At 34.8% G+C, this 12,983-nt stretch overlaps 1 protein-coding gene across 1 annotated transcript in view; it reads left to right on the top strand.

The window, feature by feature from the left end:
- LOC132131111 (low-density lipoprotein receptor-related protein 1B-like) overlaps positions 1–12,983 on the top strand; it is a 238,602-nt gene that overhangs the window by 108,365 nt on the left and 117,254 nt on the right. Inside the window, exons 22-28 of the mRNA XM_059543053.1 lie at positions 3,190–3,435; positions 4,679–4,876; positions 5,339–5,543; positions 5,864–6,028; positions 7,844–8,088; positions 11,236–11,367; positions 11,941–12,168. Of these exons, the coding sequence (XP_059399036.1) occupies positions 3,190–3,435; positions 4,679–4,876; positions 5,339–5,543; positions 5,864–6,028; positions 7,844–8,088; positions 11,236–11,367; positions 11,941–12,168 (1,419 nt within the window). The remainder of the gene's footprint in view (positions 1–3,189; positions 3,436–4,678; positions 4,877–5,338; positions 5,544–5,863; positions 6,029–7,843; positions 8,089–11,235; positions 11,368–11,940; positions 12,169–12,983) is intronic.

Genomic DNA, 12,983 nt, shown 5'->3' with positions numbered 1-12,983 from the left:
TTACTGTTTTTTTCTGTATTTCTGATCAAATAAATGCAGGCTTGATGAGCAGAAGAAACTTCTTTCAAAAACATTAGAAATAGTAATGTTTCCAAACTTTTGGTCTGTACTGTGTGTATATATATATATATATATATATATATATATATAATTATGTAAATTATAGCATTTCTTTTCCATTAGCATTTTCTTTTTGCTATTTAAGCTAAGAATAATAAAATATATTTTCTGAAAATAATTCTTAATATCTTAGTTTTCATTTCTGCTTCTCGAAAATAAATATACAATTATGTAAATGTTACAATATATTTATTTTATTTTAAATTTACCTTTTTCTTTGTAATATACTTAATTTAAAATATATTTATTTTAATGTAAGTATTTATTTTGTATTTTTTATTAATTCTATTCTATTCTATTCTATTCTCACTGGTCTTTAATAAAACAATAGTGTAATTTGTGTTAGCACTGCATTGAAAGCTGTAGCCCGAATCGCAGCAAGCACAGGTTCAGCGGGCTTGAAAAGAGCATTTTACGTCGCATTTCAGTCTAATGTCCCTGTTAATTTTAAAAGGGCCAATCAAACCCCCATTAACTTTAAGCACACTCTCAGTGTCCTGCTAAAATATCTTGGACATGACAATGAAAGCTGGACTGAAACCAAATCCTGCAAATCTGCTGGCAGAGATGAATGCACTCGTCCTGGTCAAGATAAATACAAAATCGTCAAAACCCAATGGTCTAGAAACATTGCAGAAGTTTTCTGAGTGAGATAAATATTGTTTAAAACAGACCTGGCCTACACTTAATAGGACTAATCATGATGAATGAGCCTCCAGATCACATTCCCAGCTTTGTAGAGTCAATCTTAGAGAGAAATAGGTCACCATTTTTTTGTTCTTTGTTAGTATGCAACTCAAATGCTTTAACCAGATTGTCAGTGCTTAGCTGGTTCTTTACTTTATATCTTTATATATATATATATATATATAGTATCAACAGCTCTTTCCTGATCTCAATGGGCGTTGCAAGGTTTTGCCCTGCGGCTGCTTTTGTCAGTGTTACAGACGACGTGGGAATGGACATGCTGGCCTTCGCTATGCTATGAATTGTGAATTCTAGTTTGTTTTTAATCCAACTTGATGAGATCTGACATACAGCTGGACAGTCTTGGATGCCTAGAAAAATCTCTCCAGTGTTGGGGAAAGTTAATTTTAAAATGAATGCATTACAAAATTGCATTTCCCCAAGAAAAAGTAACTTATTGCATCCATCTGTCTTAAATCTGTTTGTATGAATCTTGAATTTTAAATGAAGACTTCAAGGTTTCCAATCCAACAACAACATGATCAAACCAAGATGCTAAAATCAGGATTTGTGTATGTACAATTTCTCTCAGTCAAGTCAAGTCAAGTCAAGTCACCTTTATTTATATAGCGCTTTAAACAAAATACATTGCGTCAAAGCAACTGAACAACATTCGTTAGGAAAACAGTGTGTCAATAATGCAAAATGACAGTTAAAGGCAGTTCATCATTGAATTCAGTGATGTCATCTCTGTTCAGTTAAATATTGTCTGTGCAATCATTTGCAATCAAGTCAACGATATTGCTGTAGATGAAGTGACCCCAACTAAGCAAGCCAGAGGCGACAGCGGCAAGGAACCGAAACTCCATCGGTGACAGAATGGAGAAAAAAACCTTGGGAGAAACCAGGCTCAGTTGGGGGGCCAGTTCTCCTCTGACCAGACGAAACCAGTAGTTCAATTCCAGGCTGCAGCAAAGTCAGATTGTGCAGAAGAATCATCTGTTTCCTGTGGTCTTGTCCTGGTGCTCCTCTGAGACAAGGTCTTTACAGGGGATCTGTATCTGGGGCTCTAGTTGTCCTGGTCTCCACTGTCTTTCAGGGCTGTAGAGGTCCTCTCTACGTGCTGATCCACCATCTGGTCTGGATACGTACTGGATCCGGGTGACTGCAGTGACCCTCTGATCTGGACACAGACTGGATCTGGTGGCTACGGTGACCTCGGAATAAGAGAGAAACAGACTAATATTAGCGTAGATGCCATTCTTCTAATGATGTAGTAAGTAAATCGGGTGTTATGGGAAGTGTTCCCAGTTCCGGTTTACCTAATTAATGCAGCCTAAAAATCCTTTAATGGAGTCCAAAAAAGATCCTTTATTCCCCTGTTAAAATACTTTAATTTTTCTACTATATTAGTAACTTCGCTCAGACCTCACGACTCCTCAATGCCTCAGATTGTACTCCAGCTTGATTGAATGTACTTACACTTGCCTTTTTATACCTTTCCCGAGCTCTTTTTCCCTCATCAATGGCCCATTTCTATTCCCCACATCTCTTCTGCCTCTGCTTTGTTGTTTCCATTTGAGTGTCTAGCACAGTTTTATTCACTCCACAAATCCACCACCAATCTGACTGCCTTGAGGTTTATGCATACATTATCCACTGTCAGTGCTAGATGCTTCATTTAAACCTTGCTGTTCAAGGCGGTGTTACCTTGAATCCCTCCGTGGCCTCAGTTTTTGTGGGAAGATCAAACCAATGCAGTGCTTAATATTGTCAAATACTTACTGGGAATAATATTTTAGCATTCAATTACTAAATATTCACTGTCCTGCTAAAGCAAAGAGTTTAAAACGTTTTTTTGGTTTTGATATAACCTTTCTATGCCTCAATAGTTTATCTTGAGACAGAGCTTGATTTTTAATGCTCATTTAAAAGAGTTTGTTTTCCCTCCATGTGCAAAACTTTTTTTTTTGCCACAAATGTACACTTTATCATCACTGTTAGAAATAACATTATTGCGCTCATTACCCAAGAGGGAGGCTGCTATATTCTGCTAGTTGACAATTTTAGCTAATACTTAACCATGTTTTTTCCATTTAGCATCTCACCATGGGACCACTTCAGTGACGTACCGTCACATTTCATTGTCCAAACCTACAGTCTTCAGCCATAAATCATATTCAAATGATACTAAGGGTGGAAATGGCTTGGAGTTCAGTGCCTCTGAGTTTTCATTAGAAGAAAAACTAAGAAGAACAGATATCTTGGAGCAGCATAGCTGCCACCTCAGTGTTGGGAACCTGCTATTTTCTTCTGAAGTGACAGTTTCGTCCATGCTTTCTGACGTTAACCCCCTACGCCTGCTTTTTTTCTCCATCTCAGACCAGTGTTCGGTGAGAAAGGGCGGCTGCAGTCATGAGTGCTCTGTGGCGCCCGGTAAAGGGGTCGTGTGTTCCTGTCCGGCCGGGTTCCAACTGGGTTCGGATGGTCGGACGTGCGAAGTCCTGGATTACTGTACCAGGCACCTACGCTGCAGCCAAGTGTGCGAACAACACAAGAATACTGTGAAATGCTCCTGCTATCCAGGCTGGAGTCTTGGACCCGATGGGGACAGCTGTTATGATACAGGTAAAAGACAGCATGATGATTCTTGGTTGGCCTGTGGTTAACAATCTGAATTTTTCACATTAAAATTAGAGGTTCAATCTCAAACAGGGTTAAAACCAGATTACAGTCCAGACTGCAAGGCAATTAACCTCAAGGGAACCAAATGACCCTTCATTTCTGTGCTGAAAATAACATGGATAAATGGCTGCTAGATGAGAAGCAAGTTAATTGTTGTTTTTCAGTGCATATTTATTCATATTTAGTTTTGGAGAGAGGATTGTGCATCCTTTGTATGTATGCATTTCATTTGAGCGTTTTGACTTTACAAGAGTGCAAAAGCGGGCTGGGAATTATCAGAGAGTTCAGACTCCTGTGCACTTTATGTGAGTTGAAAGGAAGATATGCAGGAAGAGCACTCGGTAACATGTTTTAAAAAAAAGAAAAACAAGCTTTTACTGAAACATACAGCTCAGTTTTCATATCGCAGTCCACGTAAGGTTTCCTCTTCAGTCTCAGACTTGTAGAGATGTGTGCTGCATAACATTTTTGCATTATTCATAGCTTGGAATGTGCTAACATTATTCAAAGATTATTATTATTAAATTATATTTTAATGTTTTTTATATGAATACTTTTCAAATGTCTTGCCTTTTTTCATTTTTTTCCCAGTTTTATTGGAAATCAGTTTAATTTGTTTTTATCTACTCTATAACTTAATTAGTAATTTAATAAATATATGTTTATTTTATTAAATAAGTCTTTTTATTTTATTTTAACATCTTAGCATTTAGATTTTTCTATTTTTTATTTTTTAATGACCAATGTTAAATGTTAATGTTGCGTAACTTTTTTGGACTGTTTTCTTTTAACTTTACAGATTGCTATATACATATTATTTTTAGTGATATTTTAATCCTTTTTTCATTAAGAATTTTACCAGTGCAATGCAAAAATTATATATAAGTGATTTTTTTTTGGGGGGGGGGGGGGGGGGGTATGGTAATGTTTCTTAACAATATTTCACTTGACAGATAAAAATTATTTAGTCAATTTCACATTTTTAACGATTTAGTCTACAAATGAGTAATGTTATTCAATTAATAGCAGTTTATTGTAAAACCACTTCCTAAAATACACACAGATCCTTTTGATTGTGATTTCAGAGTACCAACAAGACCAACTATAATCTTGCTTAAACATTTTCACAGTCCTATGATGCATGCGTTCTTGTTCTCTTTACTGATTGTTTTCTGTCTTTTTGTAGATCCTTTTGAGGCTTTCATCATTTTTTCCATCAGACACGAAATTCGCCGCATCGACCTGCAAAGGGGCGACTACAGCCTGTTGGTCCCCGGGCTCAGAAACACCATTGCTTTGGATTTCCATTTCAACCAGAGCCTGCTGTATTGGACCGATGTCGTAGAGGACAAAATTTACCGCGGGAAGTTGTCAGAGGGAGGTGGTATGTTCAACATTTTTTTTTTTTTAACAGTTTAACAGTGTTAACATTTATGACTTGATTGTACCATACATACTTTAATATGATTCAGTGGTATTTACAGTGGGACTGAAAACTGCAGAACTGCAGAAGAAAAAAAAAGAAAAGTTTGTGTCAAGGAATTATTTTGGAAGAAAGTACTTTTGGGTGCAACTTCCTTCTTCCCATTTCCTCACAAAATGTGTTTATATAGCTAGTTTTACCCTTAAAAAGTCAGTCTACCAACTGTGTTATAATTTCAGCTTCAAAAGCTCCCAAAATGTGTGAAGTAATTTACACTTAGATCACAAAAGAGTTGATGAGTAAATATTGAGAAATTTCACACACTTCATAGCTTAATGCAAGTAATCTTGAGCTTGACTGACCAGCTAACAACCTAACAACCATTTAATTCCTTTAAAATAACCCAGTTTGTTGTCCCGGCAGGTGTTTCGTCAATCGAGGTGGTGATCCAGCATGGTCTAGCCACTCCAGAAGGCCTTGCTGTTGATTGGATAGCGGGAAATCTCTACTGGATCGACAGTAACCTGGACCAGATTGAGGTGTCTAAGCTAAATGGCGAATTAAGAACCACCCTCATCGCCGGGGGTATGGAACACCCTCGGGCCATCGCTGTGGACCCCGGCCAGGGGTATGTTTCTCAATCCATTAGTAGAAAATAACAGCAAAGCACCAGTTTTCCAATTACTTCATAGCTTTAATGAACAACTTCAGTGATTGATAGCTCCATTCGGTGGCTTGCAAATCGTAATGAACCCATCTAATCACCCATAAAGGAGTTTTTAAATGATTTCCAGAAGGGATATTACCATGAAATTGGGCCATTACACATTCTTACCTGTTTTGTAATTGTGTTAATGCTAATACTTTTAATGAGGATGTGGTTTGCAAGTAAACCTCGTTTGAAAGTCGTTTAAGGTAGATTTTAACATTGAGTTTTGTCGTCAACAGTGCCTTATTCTGGACCGACTGGGACGCCACGTTTCCCCGCATCGAAGGTGCTTCCATGAGCGGGAAACAGAGACATGTGGTTTTCAAGGACATGGACTCCGGAGCTTGGCCCAACGGACTGACCTTGGACCACATGGAGAGCAGGATAATATGGACAGACGCCCGGTGAGAAACACACAAGAACTCTTCAGTTTGGTTTTCGAATATTTTCTCGCTAGACAAGACCGTTAGGGAATGTTTTGGATGGAAGGGTGGAATTGGGAATAAGCTCAGGTTCAGTCGTTTGTAACAAGTTCAAGCGCTCGTTTGGTTGAATGATTGATGTGTTTTTGTACCGGTTCAAATTCGAGATCCACCTCTGCCGGCGATGAAATGACAGGCTGACAGAGATATGCTATTACTATTGATTATAATTTTGCCTATCAAGTATTTTTTCATATTTACCAAAGCAGTGGCGTAGCAATTTTGCTGTCCTGACACATTCATAAACTCTCATCTAGAATTTCTCACAGCGATAATTTAATTGCTCTTGTGCCCGGTGGCTCCAAATGCAACACAAATTAATATTCAGATAATGAGATTCTTGGACTTTATAAAGAATCTGATCAATTTTCTGCTTTTGATTACCTCATTTTTGTCCCTGCTATATTCAGATCACGCGTCTCTCTTTCTCTCTCAGTCTGTCAACAGCATTTCTTTCTTTTTTATCTCTCAACTGTGTCTCATCATTAAAGCATCTGTGCACTTTCTTGCAAACTATTTTGACTGTTTTAGGCTGAATAGACCCATTTATTTAGAGTACATGGTCTTTGTAGTTAAATGTAGAATATGTTCATATATATGACGTATATTCATTTATTGTATACATTTTTATTTTCATTCAAGCAAACTTTGATTTATTTTGACACTACTTGGTTGATGTCATAGGATTTATACATTTGTATTTGATTCAGTTTAGGCTGATTTAATTTGAATTAACTTGGTTCCATTCAGTTAATCGAAATGTTCTTATTCAGAGTTAAACAATATTAAATTTGTTTTGCTTTAGTTTGATTCAGGTTGAGTTGACTTGATAAAGTTCAGTGAAAATATTTTTTATAATTAAGCTACTTTATCAAGAACAAGGTTTATTTTAAGATCTTTTAAATTTCTATTCAATTTATTTATTTTTTAAGTTCGAATTGATTCATTTCGGGTTGATTTGATTTGAAACAAGTATAGGTAATTGTACAGGTAATTTAAAAAGAGTTAAATTAGAGTTAAACAAGATTGTTTGATTTGATTGAGTTAAATTCAATGGTTTGATTCGACTCTGTAACTAAATGGTTGTAATTTTGAGTTTAAGACTTAAGTTAGATTTGATTTGAAACTAATTTTGTTCATTAAATCGTCATAACTCAGAGTCAAACAACATAAGGTAAGATTTTAGTTTTATTCAGGTTGATTTGACTAAGATTTATTAATTTGGATTTATTTTGATGTTGATTTGATTTGAAACATCCTGGTTCAGTTCATTTATTTGTCAGAATTCAGAGTTAAACAAGATTAGGTTTGATTTAATTCAGATCAGGTTGTTCTGAATTGAAGATTAACTTTAGTTTAGTGAACTGTATTAATGTAATTCCGAATTGTATTTCAGGTAGATTTGATTCAGCCCAGTTCACTTAATTGAACTGACATAACTCAGAGCTAAACCAGATCTGCAGAGTTTGATTCTAGTTAAGTCAAATCAAATCAAATGTTCCTGAACTGAATCAAATCACACTTAATAAATCTTTTTTTTTTTTTTAATTCTGAATTTGACTCAATTCAGTTAATTGAACTAATGTAAATCAACATGAAACGAGACTAAATATATTTGATTCAGTTTTGTATTGTGTAGAAATATGTGTTAAGAAAGTGAATAAGGTGGATTGCATTTCATGGCGATTTTAAAATAATGTAATGATGATACTAAGATAATTATTTGTCCTTCTTCAGATCTGACGCTATATACTCTGCTCTATATGATGGCACGGGGATGATTGAAATTCTTCGAGGCCACGAGTTTCTCTCTCACCCCTTCGCTGTGTCTCTCTTTGGAGGGAATGTCTATTGGACTGACTGGAGGACCAACACTTTGACCAAAGCCAACAAGTGGACCGGAGCCAATGTAACTGTGATCCAAAAAACCAGCGCCCAACCCTTCGATCTGGAGATATACCATCCTAGCAGGCAGCCACAAAGTAAGAAACTGTCTCAAAACTGTCTTGAGGGACTTTGAAAGAGATGATGATTTGAAGGATCCAACAGAACATAATGAGAGAAATCTCTAGATTGAGTGATGTTGGATTAACAGCATACAATGACCCAGTTTTGGCACATTCCCACTTCTCACTATTTTAGGGACTAATTGGCTGCAAAGCTGTCTCGTCAAGAACTCCCTTGATTCCCATCAAGAATTCCCATCATTTCTGAAACATGAAACAGACAGTCAAACACTACAAGGTCACAAATCTCTTCTAATTAAAAACTCAATGCACTTTCAATTAGAACCAAAAGACGTACCAAAACAGAAACAAAAGAATGTTCTTTTGTGAAATGATTTAGTTTAGTTTAGTTTAGTTTAGTCAGAACCAAAAGATGTACCAAAAAAAGAAACAAAAGAATGTTCTTTTGTGAAATGATTTAGTTTAGTTTAGTTTAGTCAGAACCAAAAGATGTACCAAAAACGGAAACAAAAAGATCTTTTATTTTAGAGTTCTTTTGTGAAGTTATTTGTTTTATTTATTTATTTTTTATTAGTTTAGTTTGGTTTATTCAGAACCAAAATATGTACCAAATCAGAAACAAAGGAATGTTTTATTTTTGAGTTCTTTTATTTTATATTATATTAAAAAAGATCAGAGCAAATTTCCATGCAATAAGCTGTGTATTGATATCTATTTTTTCCCCCCAAATAAATGAAAATGTTACAAAAACCTATTAAATTATAATAAAGAAGTTATTAACATTTCATAATTTTGTCATGATTTATACATTTTTAGTTTGTTTAGCATTTTCTGAAAAGCTGTGACAGCATGTTCATGCAAAAACTCAAGTCAAAGTGGTCAAGTCTGAGTGGTTTTTAATGGGCAGTTATAAGGTTGCTATGGTGTTTTTGCTGGTTGCTAGGGTCTATTCGGTTGTTGTTTGCTGGCTTAAGTCAAAAGAGCTAACCCTAATGACCTATGGGTAATTTCAGTTCAGGCAACACTGAACATGCGCTTGAAATCTATTCCTCCTTTTTTTTATTGGCCTAATAAAATTTGTTCACCGTTTGGGCAATAAAGTACAAAAGAAGAGCCAAAAAGCATCCCATAAATAAAACAAAATTGAATCAGCTCATGATGGCTGTCCAGCAACTTTTCCCTTGGGTGTACATCTGCCAGATGCAGAAGAATCAGCCTTCTGTCAACACATCGAGCTTGGCATCATCCAACAAAGTTAAATTACACCCTTAATGGTGCTAAGAGGCTCTTAGTTAACTCATGACTCCAGCTAAACACTTATAATGGGCTGGCGGAAACATTCACAGAGCGTTCCAGATAGTGATTGGCAGCTATAAACCTACAGTATAGATGGAGTGATACGCCGCACAGATGTGTGAAGGATTTTTGTGAGATTGTGGATCTGGTGTTTCATGTTCTGATCAAAATTGCTTTGAAGCACCAACTTCAACTATATACAGTGCTTGAAAATGAAGGATGAAAGTTGATGAAAGTAAAAATCTTGAGTAAATCATTTTTAGAATTGTATATTTAGACTCGTCACTTGCTTTGAACCAGGTTGTTTTGAAATGTACAGCCTACTTTAGAAATGGGTGTTTTTATTTTCAAAAGTGTGCTCCTGAGCTTTTAGATCGAAACATTTATGATCGTTTTTCTAACTTTCTTTTTTCCTTGCTCTTAGCTGAGTTTGTCCTGTTTTTGATTTTGTTTATAGTGCTAATAATTTGTGCTTTTATTTATTTATGCATTTGTTTCACCTGTTTTGATGGTTTTGTTTTCTAGGCTTTTCTTATATTTATTTGTTTTGATAATCAAATCTAATTTAATTTAATTTAATTTAATTTAATTTAATTTAATTTAATTTAATTTAATTTAATTTAATTTAATTTAATTTAATTTAATTTAATTTAATTTAATTTAATTTAATTTAATTTAATTTAATTTAATTGCCTTGCCTTGCCTTGCCTTGCCTTGCCTTGCCTTGCCTTGCCTTGCCTTGCCTTGCCTTGCCTGCAGTTTCTGAATCAAGGAAACATTCTGACTAATTAAGCAATTGAATTATTAGAATTTAGGGATTTAGAATTTTTACTGAACTATTTGAAATATATATATATATATTTTTGTTTATTTCTGTTCTTGGCTGTGTTTGGCCTTCGATTAACACTTGATGTACTCTGTTTTGAGATTTAGATTAAAGCACTGGAAATATTGATTTATTATTGGTTACTTTTCTTATATTTTGTTGTTGTATTAAAAGGTTTTTTAAAGATTTCATTCATTTATTCAAATTAAATAAAAAAACAAGATGGGTCTTGATTTTTAAATTAAGTAAACATTCTTCATATTTTTTTTTTCAAGTAATAACTGAAGTGAATAGGCTATACTACAAAACTAAATCATTGTAATGAAATGAATGAGCCTTAACCTGAACCAGTACTTGTAATTTTTCCGACTTTTTTCATGTCTGCTCTTGGCTGTTTTTGTCCTGTGGCTTCGCACCTGCTTTCCTCTGTTTTGGAATTGTGTTTATAGCGCTGAATGTCTGTTCTGTGTCCGTTTTCATTACCCGTCTGCATCTGTAGAGGCCAGCCCGCATTGCTATCGGTTTTTCACATGTCAGAATAGCTTAGCAAGAGTGACATAGAGATTACTGCATTCATTAGGCCTGAAACAACTGTTTTTTTATGGACTTGTTATGCAGTTTTTAGTTACGTGTGTGTTTTACGATCCTATTTAGAGTTGTGGAGAAATAACCTTTCTCTGAGCAAGAACAAACCCAGGGATTGTTGGTGAGGGAATAAGGGGCCTAATTACTCAGCACACCATCCACATCTTCCACTTGTTAGGCAGAGTACTTTTGGTTTTCAGGAGACTATGTGCATTAATGCAAGCCGCATTGCCTAATAACTAGCTGAAGAAATAATAAAAGACTCAAAAAAGAAAATAAATTACTTTTAAAATGTTTTACTTTGACCTGTGGAAATAAGAATCAAAGGCATCACTGCCTAATAAGTCACTGTGGTGGTAAATCAGGAGAATTCAATATTAATGTGACGTATGCACAACGTATACTCAGTTATTCTTTCATAAATCTTTTCTCTTCTCTCCTCCCGTCTGTTTCAGCTCCTAACCCATGTGCTGGTAACAAAGGAAGAGGCCCGTGTTCTCACCTCTGTCTTATAAATTATAATGCTAATGCGTCTTGCTCCTGTCCACACCTCATGAAACTGTCGGCCAACAATCGAACCTGCCAAGGTGAGTTCTGGAGATCTCGCTCTTTGTGAAACACTTTTGTGAAACATATATATCATGTTCAGATATATATATATATATATATATATATATATATATATATACATGTATAAAGCACAGTTTTTTGTTAGATTTATTGAAATAGATTTCATTAATACATTCATGTACACTGATGCTTCACTGAATTACAATATAGGCCTCTTCATTAAAATGAGCGATTCACAACTGAATGGAGCTGATGTAAAGCAGAATATCTGATATTGGAATAATCCTAGCATGTATCAGGGGAATTACGCGACCTACCTAAACTCATTACAGACTGAAATGGAGATCTCTCTTTAGCGGCCACCCCAGAGATCTCTCTGGAGGTCAAGAAAGGAGAATTTACAGTATGAGTCCTTTGAGCTTTATGTCTTTATAGCGCTGCCTTTGTAAGTACACTCAATTCACATTATTATATTTGTCTCACTAACTGATTCAGGTCATATTTTTCCCTCCCGGTGATACTAGAGATAGAGAAACAGAATTAAATTGAGAGTGAATTTGAGTTGATTATATAGTTATGTACATGAATAGGTGTGAAGAAGTTTCTGTTATACGCTCGGAGATCTGAGATTCGAGGAGTGGACATGGACAACCCGTACCTCAACGTCATCATGGCCCTCACCGTACCTGATATCGATGATGTCTCGGCGATGGACTACGATGCTGTAGACGAGAGGATTTACTGGGCCGATGTGAAGACCAGAACTATAAAACGGGCGTTCATTAACGGAACCAAACTTGAAACCGTCCTATCTGGAGGTACGCAGAGGTCCATTTTGACAGCTATAATCTCACCCAGTTAGAATAGCTTTTTTTTCCTGTTTTTATTCAAAGAGGAGTCAAATGTGTCCTGACAAAGAAAATAATTTATTAAATTATACTTAATTTTAATTTAGTGTTCCTGTAGCTCAAGTGGTAGAGCAAGCAAGAAAACGCAAGGTTGGGGGTTTGATTCCCCGGGAACACATGATAGATAAAAATGATAGCCTGAATGCTCTGTAAGTCTGCTAAATGCATAAATTGAATTGAATTGAATTTTAAATTTAATTTATTGTTGTCATTTTGTTGCTGTGATCTATACGTATTTCCAATGAGCAGCTTTCTTTATTAGCATGGGTAAATATTTAGGTTATTCTACTTTAACTGTTAATTTAATTTAATTTAATTTTGTTTCCTTTTTTGCCTGTTTTTAAATTCATTCATAAGTTCTATAAATGTCTAAATCATAAATATAACATAATGTGGTATTATATTATATTCGTTTCCTTTTTAGTTTTTTATTATATTTTTTGCCTTTTTATTTTGATAAAACATTATGAAAAATATTAATAATGTTTGCTTTTATTTTTGCCTGCCTTGTTTTAATAAAAGATGCTATACTATAAAATGTAGAAAACATTTTATTTATTATTATGTAAATTAATTTATTTCCTTCTTTTAAAATTTCACTTGCATATAAATATATATGTTTGTATGTATGTATGTGTATATATATATATATATATATATATATATATATATATATATTTATACTCACACACACATATATTATAATATATATAATAATATACACT

The sequence above is a fragment of the Carassius carassius genome, chromosome 48, assembly GCF_963082965.1.
Source record: "Carassius carassius chromosome 48, fCarCar2.1, whole genome shotgun sequence".
NCBI classification, from domain to species: domain Eukaryota; kingdom Metazoa; phylum Chordata; class Actinopteri; order Cypriniformes; family Cyprinidae; genus Carassius; species Carassius carassius.
This window is presented reverse-complemented; position numbering and strand designations above follow the sequence as displayed.